Source organism: Crinia signifera, chromosome 5 (genome assembly GCF_055691185.1).
Source record: "Crinia signifera chromosome 5, ASM5569118v1, whole genome shotgun sequence".
Classification (NCBI taxonomy): Eukaryota; Metazoa; Chordata; class Amphibia; order Anura; family Myobatrachidae; genus Crinia; species Crinia signifera.
Genome location: NC_139221.1, coordinates 219,592,849 through 219,611,726, shown reverse-complemented (window position 1 = coordinate 219,611,726; position 18,878 = coordinate 219,592,849). Strand labels below are relative to the sequence as shown.

General features: G+C 40.6%; 1 protein-coding gene across 1 annotated transcript in view; it reads right to left on the bottom strand.

The window, feature by feature from the left end:
• Positions 1–18,878, bottom strand: part of CNTNAP2 (contactin associated protein 2) — a 1,678,538-nt gene that overhangs the window by 127,558 nt on the left and 1,532,102 nt on the right. Inside the window, exons 16-17 of the mRNA XM_083188543.1 lie at positions 13,890–14,060; positions 4,762–4,980 (exon numbers count right to left, since the gene is read on the bottom strand). Of these exons, the coding sequence (XP_083044669.1) occupies positions 4,762–4,980; positions 13,890–14,060 (390 nt within the window). The remainder of the gene's footprint in view (positions 1–4,761; positions 4,981–13,889; positions 14,061–18,878) is intronic.

Below are 18,878 nucleotides of genomic sequence, written 5' to 3'. Positions count from 1 at the left end.
GGTCTAGCATATATATTTAGTGTGCACCTGCAAACTCCTCCTCCTGCTTGCTGCACTACAAGTCTCAGCAGGTAGCACCTCATATGTCCAGGGTGTGCAGTTTAGGGCCCCTCCCCCTATGTACTATATATTGTGTATTCATACACACTGGAAGGAACTAGAGACGCCTTCCTCCTAAACTTGCACCCCACCCACCTGTCCCAAATTGATTTTAATTAGGTTGGAGTCCCAACATTCAAGACTGCACACCTCAGCTTGGCACTATGAGGGTAAGTCCTACTATACATATATGCTGAGTGTTAGTCTGTGGGACCGTGTTTGGGGCTCAGGGCTCTTTGGGCTGCTGTTGCTGGGCTGCTCCATGGCATCATATCGTATACTTTCAATCACCCCTTTAGTTTGTTTAATATATATGTAGCACCCTTCACATTTATTATTACTTCTTACCTTGGTAAGTCCTATCACATATAATTTCCCCTATCCCTTTTACTATCACTTTAATTTTACACTAATGTGATGCCATGGGGTGGTTCTGCTGGGCTGGCCTGGGGGGCCCTGTGCCCTGGACCTGTCCCAGAGTAGTGTTAGGGACTTGTCCTAATGAGGTAACCTGGACGCGGTGGACAAGCCGATACTAATGGCCATTACTATGCTAATAACCTCAAATGCAATATAGCAAGATATTAAAAGGTCTAGCATATATATTTAGTGTGCACCTGCAAACTCCTCCTCCTGCTTGCTGCACTACAAGTCTCAGCAGGTAGCACCTCATATGTCCAGGGTGTGCAGTTTAGGGCCCCTCCCCCTATGTACTATATATTGTGTATTCATACACACTGGAAGGAACTAGAGACGCCTTCCTCCTAAACTTGCACCCCACCCACCTGTCCCAAATTGATTTTAATTAGGTTGGAGTCCCAACATTCAAGACTGCACACCTCAGCTTGGCACTATGAGGGTAAGTCCTACTATACATATATGCTGAGTGTTAGTCTGTGGGACCGTGTTTGGGGCTCAGGGCTCTTTGGGCTGCTGTTGCTGGGCTGCTCCATGGCATCATATCGTATACTTTCAATCACCCCTTTAGTTTGTTTAATATATATGTAGCACCCTTCACATTTATTATTACTTCTTACCTTGGTAAGTCCTATCACATATAATTTCCCCTATCCCTTTTACTATCACTTTAATTTTACACTAATGTGATGCCATGGGGTGGTTCTGCTGGGCTGGCCTGGGGGGCCCTGTGCCCTGGACCTGTCCCAGAGTAGTGTTAGGGACTTGTCCTAATGAGGTAACCTGGACGCGGTGGACAAGCCGATACTAATGGCCATTACTATGCTAATAACCTCAAATGCAATATAGCAAGATATTAAAAGGTCTAGCATATATATTTAGTGTGCACCTGCAAACTCCTCCTCCTGCTTGCTGCACTACAAGTCTCAGCAGGTAGCACCTCATATGTCCAGGGTGTGCAGTTTAGGGCCCCTCCCCCTATGTACTATATATTGTGTATTCATACACACTGGAAGGAACTAGAGACGCCTTCCTCCTAAACTTGCACCCCACCCACCTGTCCCAAATTGATTTTAATTAGGTTGAAGTCCCAACATTCAAGACTGCACACCTCAGCTTGGCACTATGAGGGTAAGTCCTACTATACATATATGCTGAGTGTTAGTCTGTGGGACCGTGTTTGGGGCTCAGGGCTCTTTGGGCTGCTGTTGCTGGGCTGCTCCATGGCATCATATCGTATACTTTCAATCACCCCTTTAGTTTAGTTTGTTTAATATATATGTAGCACCCTTCACATTTATTATTACTTCTTACCTTGGTAAGTCCTATCACATATAATTTCCCCTATCCCTTTTACTATCACTTTAATTTTACACTAATGTGATGCCATGGGGTGGTTCTGCTGGGCTGGCCTGGGGGGCCCTGTGCCCTGGACCTGTCCCAGAGTAGTGTTAGGGACTTGTCCTAATGAGGTAACCTGGACGCGGTGGACAAGCCGATACTAATGGCCATTACTATGCTAATAACCTCAAATGCAATATAGCAAGATATTAAAAGGTCTAGCATATATATTTAGTGTGCACCTGCAAACTCCTCCTCCTGCTTGCTGCACTACAAGTCTCAGCAGGTAGCACCTCATATGTCCAGGGTGTGCAGTTTAGGGCCCCTCCCCCTATGTACATTATTCGGTACTGTAAGGTTTATGGTTTGGCAGAAAATTTTCATTAAAATGTAGCACAACATAATGCAGCAAATAGAAATTAATAATTCATTGAATGTTTTCTATATTAATAGATGATCCAATCCAAATCAATCCAAATCAAATACCAAGTACCGGTTCAGATCTTACTGCAATTTGGAATTCAAATATTCAATTCCAAATTTTTGGTTTTGGATTGCAAAAATTACATGATTTTTTAGCAGTTTTTTATGGGATTTTTATCAATTTTAAGCCAAATCGAAATCCAAACCAAAACACTTTATTGTGGTTTTGTAAACTCAAAACCCAAACATGAAGATACAATTATAACCCAAACCAAAACACATAAGTCTGTGCACATGTCAACTTTTTAGCAGCATTTGTACTGGCAATTAGACTTTCACCTGTAAAACATGTAAAATATACAACACAATGCATTCCTGAAAGTCAGAGTTCAAATAAAAGAAAACAATGGAACAGAAATAAAGGTTAGTTAAAATATCTTGGGTAAAAATGAAAATTGGTTTTACTAAAACGACTACTTATTTAAAATGCTAGTAAAAGGCATGTGCTAAACTCCAGTGTGTATGAGCCTTAAGGCTTGTTTGTAACTAAGAGGATGCAGTATTAAACTCCCCCTGATTTGTAGTATGGCCAAATAGGACAGAGGAAGTACCCCATTCTTTCGTACTTTTTCATTGTGCTTTGTGATACTGGAGGTGAATTTATTGAAGCATATTTCAAAGCTAATGCATAGCTCTGACAATCATGCTTTCTTAACTGATGGATTTATTGTCTGGCTATTTGGAAGCTTAATATGCAAAAAACAGTGATTGTGTTTGGTTTAACGGGGTGAAGTTCATCTGCAATTTGCTATGTAAAACAACCACCAGAAAACTGTCCTTGTATAATCTAATAATAAACATATTCCACATGCTTTAATTTGTCAATAATTCATACATAATTTAGAAGTGAAAAAAAAATATTTTTGTCACTTTTGTTATTTTACACAATAGAAAATGTTTACACAATTCATTACTTGTTTTAATGTGATGCGGTCAATATGCCGGCGGTCGGAATCCCGGTGGTCGAAATACCGACGGCGGAATCCCGACAGCCGCAATGCCGGCACTTTGTCCCTCTATGGATGTCCACGACACTCATAGAGTGAGAACAAAATAGTGTGCCTAGCGTAGCGAGGCACTGGGCCCGCTGCATGGTGAGCGCACTGGGCCCACTGCGTGGTGAGCGAGAGGGGGCGGTAAACGGCCCCCCCTTGTCGGCATTTCGGTGGTCGGGATTCCGGCGTTGGTATTTCAAATGCCAGCATATCATACTGGACCCGTTTTAATATGTGTATATGGTTTTTGTCTGTATACAGTGCCCCCCAGCTACACTCGGCTCTCCTGAGCAGTGTCACTTCTGAAAGTCACTGCATGGATTTGGATGGAGGACCGAGGGTCGGCGGGGGGTAAAGTATGGCCACCATACTTTACGTGGATTAAAGTATGAAAAAGTTAAAAAAATTAAAGAAATTCCCCACAACTCATGTCGACCTTTCTACATTTTGACCATAACTATATTGACCTTTTGCTTGTTGCCATATGTACGTTAACCTAGACATAGTTTTGGCAGTAGTTTGCGAAATTTATAATATAACAAATTCAGCTGGTGATGCACATTGAATTGTGCTTGAAAAATGGTGATTCTTTTTTAGAGATTTTTCAGTGATCGTGATTTTAATAAATCGGATGATTTTTAGCTGGTCCATTTTACCGAAGACCATTTTAATATAACTTTTATATGAGTATGCTTGTTTTGTACAAATATGGTGTGGTAGTTATCACCATCAATGCAGCTTGTGGCAGGGGGCTAAAAGTATACCTCTAGATTTAATGATACAATTGCCGGTGTATTCCACAGCATTATTTCATAATCTCAAACAGGCTGATTTCAGGAATATTAATTATTGAATACTAATTACCTAACATTGACTCTCTGTTGTCATAAGAATGCCATTTAATATGTTAAACATTTCACAAAAAACTTTCAGTAATGTTTGTCATCAAACAGCATTCTCTGTATGCAGCAGTGGCGCCAATGAATGTATACTGAAATCAATGGACTATGACATGAAAATCTAGATGTAATATTAATATATTTCCAAATATTTCTGTTAGTATTTTTTTCACTTCAAAGCTGCAAAGAATATAACTTATGGTGTACTGTAAAAGTAAAAAAAAGTGTATATATATATATATATATATATATATAATAAATATGTGTGACAATGATTAAAGGTCATAACAAATGTCTTAATAACAGCTCAACGGTCTACGATTTGTTCTATCAAAGAAAACATTTACAATAATAAACAATAAAGAAACAAAACAAAGTAGACCTTTGCATCTCAGAGGGGTAATTTTTGATGGTTTAGTGGATCCACTGACAATTACAGTATTCTTTAGTCAATAATCCCCTAAGGCTCAATTAAGAGTGGTGGTTTTAAACCATAATTTAGAATAATGCACCACTATGTTCCTTACCAACATAGAACTGGCTGGTGAGTTCTAGACGCGTGTGGCCATGAGTAGGTGCTTTGCGTATCTGTGGTTGGAGCTGGTCAACCTGTAATCTTGCTTCCTTAATATTCCTCTCAGCTCTGACCCGGTGCCACTGGTCATCATTCAGTGGAGTGGTTGACGTAACAGTCAGCTCTACTGGGCCATTGCCAACATCAAATGAAAATGACACCTCCATATTCGCTGAATGCAAAGAGAGAATAATATAAATACATTTATTGATCCCAACATACTAGCAGTCCAAACACACATAAATATTTACTATTTAGAACTATCTTTTTTTATCAATTACTGTTTTAAATAAGCAAATAATCAAGTGCACATGCCATGCAGTAGAATTTTTTTAGGTATTGGTGAACATGTACTTTACAATTTCTACATATGTCCCAGAAAATACCTACATGTTTATTGTGAATAACCCATATATTTGGCATTATTGCTACATTTTAATTAGTTTTACAAATGTACTTATTTCTATTATTACTGTTGTACTTTTTTTTTATTATTTACTGATAAACTAGTTATAAAAATCATACATATTTTTATTCTAAATAAAAGTAATTGGAAAAATCCATTACCCCCTGGGTACTTGGGGGTACCAAAACACCCAATATCCAAGTGCCCTCTGCTTCCACTTTAATTAGTGGAACTTTGGGTCTAATTCAGACCTGTTCTCTAGGCTGCGTACTCTCACAGCCTAACAAACAGGTAAATGCCACCTGCCGGACGAGCGATCGTCCGCCCACCTTCGTCGAGTGAATGGCTGCATTTGCATGCAAATTGTTGTTTGTGCTTACACATCCATTTGCATGAGGCATGGGCGAAGAATCATTCGATGATCACCGACCATCGAATGTTTTTCCCGTTCACCAATTAAAGTCAGTCTAGGCTGATTTTAATTTCCGACAGACATGGCTAAATCCGGGGAGGGCCCTGACGTCAAGTGATGACAGCTGCCCGCCCCGACCAGGCATCAACATGCCTGCATTCGCAGGGGGAACCTCAGTATTTTTCTGGGTGCCCTCACCATTTTTGTGGGCACGCCCAGAAAACGTAGGGCCTTCCCCTGCTACAGCCCACTATCCATCCCCTTCCCACCCCTCATAGTGCAAACATCAGCGAGTGTGATACCCCCCTGAAGGCCTTCGCACAGCGGGTCTGCACATGCTTCTTTTCATCCATACGCATACGCAGACCTGCAACATTGGTCCATACCGATCCAACCTAAATCAGGCCTATTGTGCTTTAGCTCTCAGTAAGTCTGCTGTGACTGATATACAGTTAAGCCATGTAAATATGGGGCGATTCATCTAAATGATCGTCCTGTTTGTACACAGCGGGCGGTATGATGTGTGGCCCCGCAGCATCGCTGTTGCCCGGCCAAATAGACACTGCAGGCAAGAATATTCTTGCTAGGCTCTGAAATGTCCATTAGGCTGTATGCATGGGCTGCTGGTGGGGATAGCCGCCAGCTTACCTCCGGCAGTGACTTGGTGATTTTGAATAAGCAAAAATCGCCTAGTCATAATCTCCCTGCTGCAGCCTGTGTGTACAACCCTTTACTCTAAGGCCAGTATTGAATGCTCCCGATTCACCATTTTTTTTCAGCGAATCGGGCTGTTTTAACTCCTTGCAGTGAATCTTTTTCACTGAAAATGTGATTCACCCTATTCAATGTTCACTGTTCACCGAAAGCGAACAGTGAATGCCGGCCAGTTCTCCGTTTCATGCTCGCTGCAATTCGCTGGTGTATTTTAATGGGGTTTTCACTGGGATTCGCAGAGAGTGTATTCAATGCTAGGATGGCGAATTGCTTTCTCCCTGATTTTTGTCATGATTCACTGTTTTGCATTCAACATTTTTTTGGTGTAAAAAAATCTGAATTTTTGTTTCTGTGAAGGGGCATGCTATTTTTATTCATGTGCTTGAAGCACATTAATATATATTTAATTTTAATTTTTTTACATTAATTTTTTTTACACTTTGGCCAGCAGGGGGCCGGGAGCCGCGAGCCTCTCATTAGATATTCATATATTCACTGCACACTGGTCCCGGCTTCTTACGAGCGGGACCAGTGAAGCGGCTCCCTACCCCTGTCCCCTGCCAGGTCTCAGGGGGGGCAGCTGCCTGTGTCCCCTTAAGCTCTCCTCCTCCCCCACATCTCCCTGCCTGCCACCGTCCCCCGGCTCCCTGCGGCATTCACCGCAGGGGTTAAAATTCGCCGTCAGGGGCAGCGAGCCCCTGTGGCATTGAATAGGGTGACAGGGAGGGCTGGCAGCGAATGCTGCAGCCCTCCTGAACCCTGTGATTGTGCAGCGAATCCTAAACAGGATTCGCTGCACATGGAGAAAAAAAACATTGAATACTCCTTTAAGCTGTTTTTTCAAGTAAAAAGCCACCATTTATCTTTATCATCAATGATTACAAAACATTTTTTGTGGAAAAAGGTTAGTGCTTATTGTCAACATTCCTTATCTGCTGACTTTGAGGACCTACTGTCAGAAGGAGGTGATTGAGGATGTGAGTGAGGTAGAGAAGTGGTGCTTAAGGATCACCAAAACCACACAAGTGGGAAGCAACATGGGCATAATTCGAGGTACAGTATGCAGAACTCATCAAGAGATTTTAAGAGAGTACTGTCCGAGGCTGTAGTCCCTGCTGAATTGTTGAATATTAGAGAATATGATATTGAGATATCATCTTTTACCATTTACATGAACTTTACGATCCTGTGACAAGCTGTGACCACTGAAAGCTTGTAACATTTCACTGCCTTGATGTCAGTAAAGAAACAAACATCTTACAGAGGACATTGAGCTGCTTTGAGTTGGATAATCAATAGGAATGTCATCCTTAGAACATATATTCGGGCTGAGTGGTATACTTACCATGTTATATTCCAATTTCTTTGTTTACATACATTTAATATTCCTTATACAGACATTTGCCTGAATGTGAAAAATCTTCAGTTGTCCATGGATTGAAAATTGAAATTTGGGGCCCGGGACTGACAAAATAGGCAGGGGCTCATTACCTTCTTGAACCCCGCGGTGTCTGCTGAAACCTCCAGCGTCTGCAACACTGGTCTCACTACTCAACCTCTATGTTGTTTCAAGGGAAATGTGAACTTTGTTTATGACAAATTATACCTTATAGACTTCAGTCCTAGTCCCCATTTCTGTCTGTGGCCAGGGCTGGAGTCCCAGCAGCCCCCTCTGATGGTGGCCCTGACATCCTGTATATCTGTATAGCTAACTCTGAGCTTGGTATTATAATAGTTACAATTACGTAACATTGACCTCATGTCCAGCACTATGCATCAACATGGTCTTTTACACATAACTGAGAATAGAATAACATAACAATTATTGTCACCGTTTCCTAACACATCCCCTCGCATGCAGCTCAACGGTAGAATTTTTTTTTGATAATGTCACACCATCAAGTCATTTCCTCTACTCTTCGGTAATAAAAGTCAGTCTAAACTGACTTTTATTCCGACCACAGATCGCCGAATAGGGGGTTGGCGCTGATGTGATGTCAGCCGCTTGCCCTGAGCAGGCATCGCCATACCTATAAAATGGGCACCCATAAAATGCTGATCGTTCCCCCCTGCGCACCCCCAGCCCTCCTGGAGTGAATAGGGTTTGTGCATGTGCATATTTGTGCATGCGCAAATCCCCCACCATCAAACCGGGGCCAAATTCGGACTCGAACTAAGGGGTCTGAATCGGCGCCTATATTTCCTATATAAGGTAAACATTACAGGTCATGTTGAATAAAAAAGTTTGCTTGGCAATTTTCACACCTATTTAAAAAAATTCACTTGGCACTCAGAAGGTTAAGCCTACACATGACATTGTACTTGGTGATTTCTAGTTTTTCTGCTGTTATTTTCCCTTCTTCCCTGCGTACTATAACAGGAACAGAATTCTAAGCAGCAAAATCCTGAAATGCATCTGTTTCTGACTAATAGAAACTTGTCACTCACAAGTTTTTTCAATTCCTCTCTGTATATAACCTTATCTGTACAAACCATACAGGATGCTAACTGAGAGAACACTGAGTTCAGTTCACACATCAAAGTCATGATGATCCAATGTACTATAGATTCAATCACTTTATCATCTGACATGCTGCAAAATTAAGGTTTGAAGGTGAGATGTACAGTACTCAGCTTTTAAAAGTGATAAAATGGAGCGTGATAAACCACCAACCAATCAGCTCTTACCTAGCATTTTTCAAACACAGCTTGTGACATGCCAGTTAGCAGCTGATTGGCTCGTGGATTATCACTTTCTATTTTATCACTATTCAAGCTTAATACATCCGGCCCTTAGTGTGTTTGTGTGTAGTGGCGTAACGACAAATTTAGCGCCTCCTCGTCGGAAAATTTTGGTAACCCCCCTCCAGTAAAGTTAAGACTCCCCCCCGCCCTGCCTTACTGCCTTACCCCTCCGCGCATGTGGCCAGGACCTGCAGATCTACTTGTCTGGGTCCCAGCGCTCCACCTGGCTGATTATGAAAAATGTCCCTCATAAAATGGCTGCCCCTAACAGCAGACCGTTTTTAAGGATGCTAAAGGAGAGTGCCACCGCCTTCTCTAGCATCCTCAAAAACTGATTGCTGTAAGGTTCGCCATTTTGTGAGGGACATTTGTCATAGGGTGCCAGGCGGAGCATCTGAATGCAGAAATGTAGATCTGCGGGTCCCAACTCCTGGCCACAGACGCAATTGTTGGGATAACGCAGGTCCCGGAAGGCGGCAGCGTAACAATAGCCCTGCAGACCCTTGGCGCCCACACTTACTCAGTGCCTCCCCACCACCACAGGATCTGCAGCGCTATTATTACGCCACTGTTTGTGTGTGTTTTATTCGATTTTGCAGCAATTACACACTAACACCAAAGTAAACCAGCAGAAATAAAGCAAATACATGTACAATTAGTAATTTATTTTTTCTTACATTATAATTAGCTTGGCTGGCCTGTATTTTTTCATGCAAGTTTCATGCAGCTTTCAGATAAAATGAAATTGCCTAATAATGTGTACTATATGAAGCCATAGATGAAGATGAGCAGACACTTGCGGTTTTATTTAATAAGATGGGAGTTCTATTTCAGATGGGATGTTGACATGGGCAACCAATCAGAGTATATCTATTATCTTCTAGAAGAGAAGGTGCTCAATAAATAAGAAGTAGATTCTGATTGGTTGCCCATAGCTACATACTATAAATTTAAATGTAAATAAACCCCTCGGTATGGAGTTTGCAAAAGTAAAGAAATTTGCTTGGTTCAGCGACACATCAGAAGATATGTGTCTATAAAAAGATACAAAGTACAATATGGTCCGAATGGTTCAATGAAGAGGCAGAAAGCGGGTATAAGAAGTTGTGCTAGAGAAGAAACACAAAGATGGGCGATGAGCTAGGATTGAGGAGGTTACACACATTTGGGTGTTTTACATCATGCACCATGATTTTATAAAAATGATGTTTTTGAACCTTTGCAGTTAGAAGTTTTATTTAACAAAAATCCTTTAATCATGTAGCATAATACCCACTCCAAGTTAGCTCATTTACATTAGAAATGACAGGAGGACATATAGGGACCAGTGGCTTCAGATGGGGTCGCAGGGGGCATGGTCCACATGTAGGTCTCACTCTCGAAGGAGGTTACACCAAGATGCTGGATCTTCTGCAGTGACCGGAGCCGGGTACTGCAGTATGATATTCTCCTTCAGCACTCAGCTTCTGTTACAAAGAAAGAGCAGGCACTACAGATAGCCCAGCCTCCAGGGGCAGACAGCATCTCTGAGGAGGCTAGACATGCTCCTGGAGTGATGAACCAGGGATTCCCGCTAGGCCACACCAGCTTTATATTACACCACTAAACTTTTAAGGTAATTGCATGGGGAGGAGTGGAGAGTGAGCACCTGGTGCCAGACCTGGTGACGCCTCTGATAAGGATTAATACAATATTGAACGCAAGTCAGTTTGTGGAGAGCATCTTGGGTATTTTCACACTGCTAATGTACAGAACCAGGTTTTTGCAATTTACAATGAATACAGAGAATACAATGAACTCATCTTATGCCCATCTGCACTTGCTATTGAGTAGGCATAACTGGCATGTAATAGGGTTTTCTCCCTGAGGCTAAGCTCAGAACAGGCATTTATGGGCCAAACAGAGATGTACATAAATACATCTTTTCTGATCGATCGCATCAAGGATACGGTTAGAGCAAGTGTTCTGCGATAATGATGATGCTATAAGAAAGCGCTTAGAATTTTACATGTTTCTCAGAAAAAAACGTGGCCACAGCTCATCTCTAAATGTCTCGTCTTCTGCTGTGCAATGTACTGTATGTAGCAGAAATTTACATTTTAACTTCATTCCTGTGATCAGGGTATTTCAGGAAATAATTAGTGATCGCTTTCAATGAAAAAGAAGTCTATGAATGCACCATATCTGTCAGTTTAGTGTATCATGAATATTAATGTCCATTAATGTGTTTAGAGTAAATCTGCTTCCTGGTTTTGCTGAGATGTAAGACCCTGATGTATGACATCTCTTCAAATTCCCCAACAATTTTATAGTTAACAAGCGTGAAGATACAGGCAAGCATTCTATGCAAGCATGACTGAAGGTGTCATTGATGAAAGCTTGTATCACATTTCCCAGAATCCTTTTGATGCACATTTGTATTTCCTTTAAAAGCACTGCACATTAATATTTACACTTCAGAAAAACAAGATAACCACCAAAAATTCTATTAAATAGTGGTACAAGGGGATGTCTTATTTATTAGGACACTGTGGGAATGGTTCAGAGGTGGAAGCAGTGATGATGTCATATGCAAGTGGCCGAGCACTGAGCATGACGCAAGGTCTTTGGGTGCTGTGTTCCTGTGAAGTATCAAGTTGGTTGCTTAGTAGACACTGGGGCAGATGTATTAAGCCTTAACAAGAGATAAATGAAGGGTGATAAGGAGAGATAAACGTCCAGCCAATCACCTGCCAACTGCCATGGTACAGCCCGTGTTTGAAAAAAATCAGCTCCTTACTGACTTTTTTCAAACACATGCTGTAACATGGCAGTTAGCAGGTGATTGGCTGGACGTTTATCTCTCCTTATCACCCTTGCATTTATCTCTTGTTAAGGCTTAATACATCTGCCTCAGTGAAAGGTTGCTATCAGCAGTTGCATCCAAGGATGAAGAACTGACAACACTGGAGACTGTGTTCAGACAGAGAAACTGAGCTTGCCCTAGGGCAAAAGCAGTTGTCATGGCGATTTTAACATTAAGTCACACTGGGCTACTGCCCAGGGCTTCATAATTCTTGGGGCCCCCGTGCAAGGAGGAATGGCAAGGCAGAAAGGTGAGACAGCGCTCTCTACATGCCTCCCATCTGCAGCTAGATAGTGAATGGCTGTCAGCATGCTGATTGGTGGATGACCGGAGCTATACACCAATCAGAGTGCTAAAAGTCATTCACTGTATGGCAGCATGTGGCGAAATTGCCATCATGAGATATTTGGCAATCAGAAAAAGGAGAATGCAGTCTAAGGGCTGGCAGCGGGCACCAAAGGGGCTGTGACAGAGCATTTTCATGTTGACAATGCAGCATTGAGGGCAGGGGCAAACGCAGGATTTTCAGAAGGGGGTTTCCAGAGGGGCGGAGCAAAGCACGGAGATGGACACTTAGGTGACCCAGTATATACCGGGTCAGTTAAAGTATTATAGATAGACCAAATGTATATAAATAATAATATATATATATATATATATATATATACAGGGGCGTCAACAGCAGTGTAGACCCCTGGGCATAGTAATGTATTCGGGCTCGCACCGATCCTCCAGCAGTAGGGGTGGGGGAAGCTTTGATGTCCCGCGGGTGGTAGGGGGTATTCTATCAACCGCTCAGCATGTAGGGCCTGGATCAGTAATTTCCACTTTGAAGTCAGATATCTCCTGTTTCCAAGGGCCGATTTTTTAAATTATTGTCCCCATGGAAAGAGTCCAGACAACCTACGTATATCTGGACCATTTGCAGGGCAGGTTGCGCAGCTGTGTGACATCACACAGCCGCTGCAACTTGAAACATGACAGCCTGGCGACTGGCTTCACATCTAGGCTGCACATCCAAAGGGCTACCCTTAGCATGCGAGCGCTTACTAGACATCGCATGGTTGGACCAGGAATGCTGGTTAGCATTGCCCTGTGCTGGTCTGCCCCTAAAATGCTAGAGGGAGCGGTTGCAGTTTTCGGAAACTTCACAAAACTACAACTGATTCTGAATTAGGCCCGTAGTCCGCATTTCTAAATATTCTTCCTACAAGGAAATACTTTCGGGATCCAAACACTGGTGTAACACATAGTGCAGATAATGTATCATTACCGTGCATCAAAACAAATAACAAAATGAAAAGGTCTCTCCTGAAATACTTAGCATGGACCAGAGCTATACACTCTATTGGCTACCATTAGTGCAGGGGAACAAAGAGCATGGAGTTCCCCTGAAAAGCATCACTCACCATGCCAGGCTTTATCCCTTATAGCCCAAACATTGTAAGAATGTAATGGTAAGGAGAGAGTAAGGCCTGTCCCTGATAAAGGATTAATTAGCTTGAACACCATATTGCTCTAAGGAACCATTTAAAGTTGTGTATTGAAGAAACAGGACATATGAGTGATGTTTTAACTCCTGTTAATTTAATACAGCTCTGACCTGTATTCCTGTAATGCTTCGGCTGTGGAATGTGACTTTTCATTGTTCCATAGGTACTTGGGATGAAACGTACAGTATGTGGGCAGCTGACACGGAGGAATTACTGCATGAGATGTCTTAACTATTTGTACAAGCTTCTTGTATTATGAACGCACATATTTATAGCAAAGATTTTTCAAAATAATGTTATAATGTAGTATACAATGTAAATCTACAACCCACTAAACAATGCCTTGATCCTAAGTAAAAGAGTAATAAGCTAAAATTCCGTTTTTTTTTAATACAGGAAATGGTATTTATCACATGACTTCAAGTATCTTATTGATTTGCAACAGTTGGCAATTAAATCAACTTACATTTTAATTCTATCTTGATAAAGTCTGTATTTCCTCTGTTTTCTACAAATACCCCATCAGGGGCTGACGTCTTGAAGTAAAAGGAGATGTCAGCACTGGTTTCTCCTTGGAAGGTAGGGAAGTGAAGGAAGGAATTGGGTGCAATAAAGGAGACGGCATTCCAATAGTTTTCTGTAAATTGAAAAAAGCAGAAAGGAATCATATATAGAACAGTGAAGGCAAGGCTTGACAGCAGAGCACACATTTACTTTCAAATTGTACAGTTTACAAAAAGTAGTCTACCGCTGTTTTATTGTAGACAAAATTGATATTTATGATTAATATGATGGTTCAAGCTTTTAGCTATGCGGCTCCGACTCTATGAAAAAACAAAAACCTCAAGACATTCCTGTTTACTCAAGCATTTCTGTAATTCCCTTAAGTATTGTTTATGAAAAGCTTTTATTTACTTCATTGTTCCTGTACTGTATTACATTTATTATATCTGTTAGGTGCCTTGAGTCCTATTGGAGAAAGAGCGCTATATACTGTAAATAAAATTATTATTATTATTTACATTTTAATGTCTGTATGTTTTAAGTAAACAATATATTTCAAACATGCAGCAGCATAAAAATAACTATGATTTCTATTCTGTTTTAAAATTCAATAACATATACTTTATTTCGAAAAATTCCTTTTATAAATGAATGTTTCAAAAAACTAAAAAGGTACAGTACATTTATTTATATAAGGTGGTGTGTGTATGTGTGTGTCTGTAGGAGGGGGTGTGGGGGTGTGTGTGCACCAATATTTAACTTGCCTCAGGGCAACTGGGACGAACTTACTCCACTGGGTGTAGATATTATAAGGGTGTTAAAAAAAACTTTAAAGGTTGTCAACATAATATAACATTTTGAAACCAGCTATTCCATTGTTGTTTGCAAAACATTTGCTGTGAATTTTGGGAGTTTGATTTTTTTATATGATAGAGTCAACAAATCAGTTTGCAAACCACTCAGATCAGGAGGTGCCAGCAGCATGAATTATAGTTGACATTACTGTGAAAAGGTCTTTGCTATAACTCGTTCTATACTCAGATCCAAGGACTGTGTTTAGCACCTATGATGTGTGCAAAGAATCTTTTATTTCATTGCAAACCAACTGTTCTCATCTGTCCCTCTAAAATGCAGAAGCAAAAGAAATAAAAGCAGAGTTCATTTTTATGTCATTTGTATTTTATGTTGACCTAGCTTGGAAGAAAATATCAATTTAATACACAAGCTTTAAATCACCTAAACTTTATCATAAAGTCAAGCAGAGATGGATGATGTGACTTGTTTTCATCTCCAGTCTTATAAAAGTTTAAAATCTGTTTTTAAAGGCTTTTTGTTTCTTTCTCAAATAAAGAAAAATCTTTCAGTGTCTACTAATAACAGCACCAAGGTTACTATGTGACACAAATGGCTCATATAGTTTAACTAATATAGGAAAGTGCCGCATATTAACGGCTCCCCTCTTTGTGGAGAAATAAAACAATCCATGTGCTGGGGGATTATGGGATAACTGTATAAATGTAATGTTTCAGGAGAGGGCAGAGGGCCGTATTCAACCTATGCGATATTTCCCACAGGGGAAAATTTTGGCACTTTCCTATTCAATGCTGCCATTTCCGACAGCACTGAAGGCTATCAGTTTCGTCTTTTTTTAAAGTCAGAACTGTTTCTGTTGAATCCACGGCCGTTTTCTGACAATTCGTGGTAGTTTTCGCCCATCCATGGACTTTTTGACACTCGACAGTTGGAACATTGAATTCCGACTGTCGAGTTAGTGTCAGAAGCCAGTGAAATAAATGTGTTTATTCAGCCACTTAAATAAAGCCTATTATATGGCTTCTATACTACTATTACTACTGTAGCTCGAACAGCTATTAACCAAAAGACGGGAGTTTCTATAAAGGAGTATTAAGAACTGGGGGGCCTGTATGCTGCATGGTTCTCCGTTAGGGCGGAGTGAAAAAGTTGAAATTGAGATATTCAAAATTGGCTAGTGTGGAAAAGCTGTGACTTGACCTGAATAAGAAACTTGCAAAAGCATTTTGATCTGAGTCAACATCCTATGTTCTGGCAAGAGACCTAAAGTTTAGCTTTTTAGGTGAAAATAACGAAACGTATGAAAAAGCTCCGATCTAGTTAAAATGATGTCAGGACATCTCAGAGTGGTTCATTAATATACTTTAGCATAGTAAAAAAGAGCACGAGCTTGTCCTAGTGCAAAGTGACTGACTTTAGCGGGAGAAAAAAAAGTCACCGATAATTGACAAATTTTCATGGTCACAATTGTGAATATTGTGTTTTCTCCTGAACGTTTTTTTTTTTTTTTTTGGAGAGGATGCTCTGTAATTGAAGTGACCAAGAAAAAAAACTTGGGGCAAAAAAATCTGAGTAAATCCCTTTTGTTTGCCCTTAATAGAATAGTACATCTCTGTGTCTTCTAATGTCCAACTCTTTACTGAATGCTACAGTAAGTAGGAAAAAGGATACTTACCTCAGCAGTTCTGTGCCTAGCTCTTCAACCATCATTCTGCATTGGATGTTCCAGCCATCATTCTTGTTGATGTTCTAACCATCGTTCTGCATTCGATGATCCAGCCATCGTTCCTGTTGATGTTCTGACCATTGTTCCGCATTTGATGTTCTAGCCATCATTCCTGGCGATGTTCTAACCATCACTCCAGTCATCGATGTTCTAACCATTGATCCAGTCATTGATGTTCTAACCATCGATCCAGTCATTGATGTTCTAACCATCGATCCATTCATCTATGTTCTAACCATCGATTCAGTCATCAATGTTCTGACCATCGATCCAGTCATCGATGTTCCAACCATCAATCCAGCCATTGATGTTCCAACCATCATTCCAGTCATCGATGTTCCAACCATCGATGTTCCAACCATTGTTCCAGTCATCGATGTTATAACCATCGTTCCTGTCATCGATGTTCTAATCATCATTCCAAGTCATCAGCATTAGCAGGCAACGCCAAGTAACGTACTTTGCCCTCAGTGTGGTTATCGGCTCATAGCGCTTATGAACTTCATCAGTGCACTGCACTGCATCTTTATCATCTTCTTTGTCATAGTCATTGTGTACCAATCCTGTTGCCGTGCATACGTTACTCTCTGCCAGTTGCCAAGTACAATCTTCCTTGTTATCATCTGTTTCAATAAAACTGATTGCACTTTTACTCCTGCCTGCTTCCTGCGCATCCTGCCTCTGGGTGCACTACAGTACAATTTATGTACAAGGGTCTAATCAAGCCTCCCCGATTCATTCATCGATCCGAGCCTACACCTGAGGCCTTCGTCACATTGACTCAGACCCCAGGTGGGACAGCAAGAGTATTACAGGTCTACTGAGAAGCTGGAACTACCAATGAGAAATGGTAAGAGACCACTATTCAACCAGGGATGGTTTGTGGACAGTTCATCATGTTGACATATCCATGAAGACATACTGAATGTCAACATGGTCACTGTCGACATCATACCACACCCATATGCTATGCAAACAGCAACTTTTAAGCCATAATTCTAAAATCAGATATATTGTGTGTATTGAAAATAATAACAGAGGGGTCGATCCTATTACGTGCGGATAATTCACGAGTGCGAATCATCACGTCACCGGGTGCACTTTACGGCGCACTGAATTCCCTTAAAAGTGCTCGCACCTCCATAGGAGTGCGAGCACTTTTAAGTGAATTTGGCCCTGCGAAGGTTGCGAGATAGACCTAATTTGAGTGCCGTTTTCAGCATTTAAACGGCACCCAAATGGCAAATCACATCCTTCGGCAATAATAGGATTGACCCCATATTCTACTGGATATGCTATTGAGAGTTATTCATTCTATCAGTGGTGTCCAGCAGTACACAGAGTATATGCCAATCACTGTGTTAATTACTAGGCAGGATTGATCAGCGATACTTTATTTCCTTTTTATGTGCTTACTGACCCAATTTAAAAGTCTAATAATAGTGGACATCAAACAAAGTGGTTTGTATAAAACTGAACTAAAAACACAACAAGACGACAATACTGTATGTGCAACATCTTTGAAACCTGCTATTTTTTAATCAAAGTTTGATTTTATTTTTCTAAACATTAGATTTATGTGTTTATTACATCATAATGCACTTTAACGTATTTAAATGTTAATATATTGGCTTATCTTTTGCATAATTATATGCTGTAATGCAGCCCAATCATGTTCCCAGCATAGGGGATGCAAAACGGTTTTTCAGACCAATTCATGTTTAAAATAAACTTCCACAAGTAAAATACTGCACCTAAAGAACAGAGTGTAATGCATTGTTTACTGAACTTACTGTAGCATTTAGTAAAGAGTTTTTTGGACATTAGAAGTTAAGTAAGTTAAGTAATTAAGGGCAAACAAATTTTTTGCCCCAAGTTTTTTTCTTGGTCACTTCAATTACAGAGCATTCTCTCCCCCCCCCAAAAAAAACACTTTCGGTTGAAAACACACAATATTCACAATTGTGACCATGAAAACAGGTCAATTATCAGGGATTTTTTTCTCCTGCCAAAATCAGTCACTTTGAACTTGGACAAGCTCATACTCTTTTTACTATGCTAAAGTATATTAATGAACCACTCTAAGACATCCTGACATTTTAACTAGATCGGAGTTTCTTCATAGGTTTCATTATTTTCACCTAAAAAGTGAAACTTTAGGTCTCTTGCCAGAACAGAAGATGTTGACTCAGATCAAAATGCTTTTGCACGTTTCTTATTCAAGTCAAGTCACAACTTTTCCACACTAGACACTTTATTTGGAATCAGACCTATGTATCAGAAAATTGTCTATAAGACCTAATTATCTGTTGTCTTGAACTGCACCTGGATATCAGCTAGACCAAGAAGAGCTAGTATGCAACAGCAAAGAGATCTAGAAGATAATCTTTCACACATAGAGAAATCCATAAA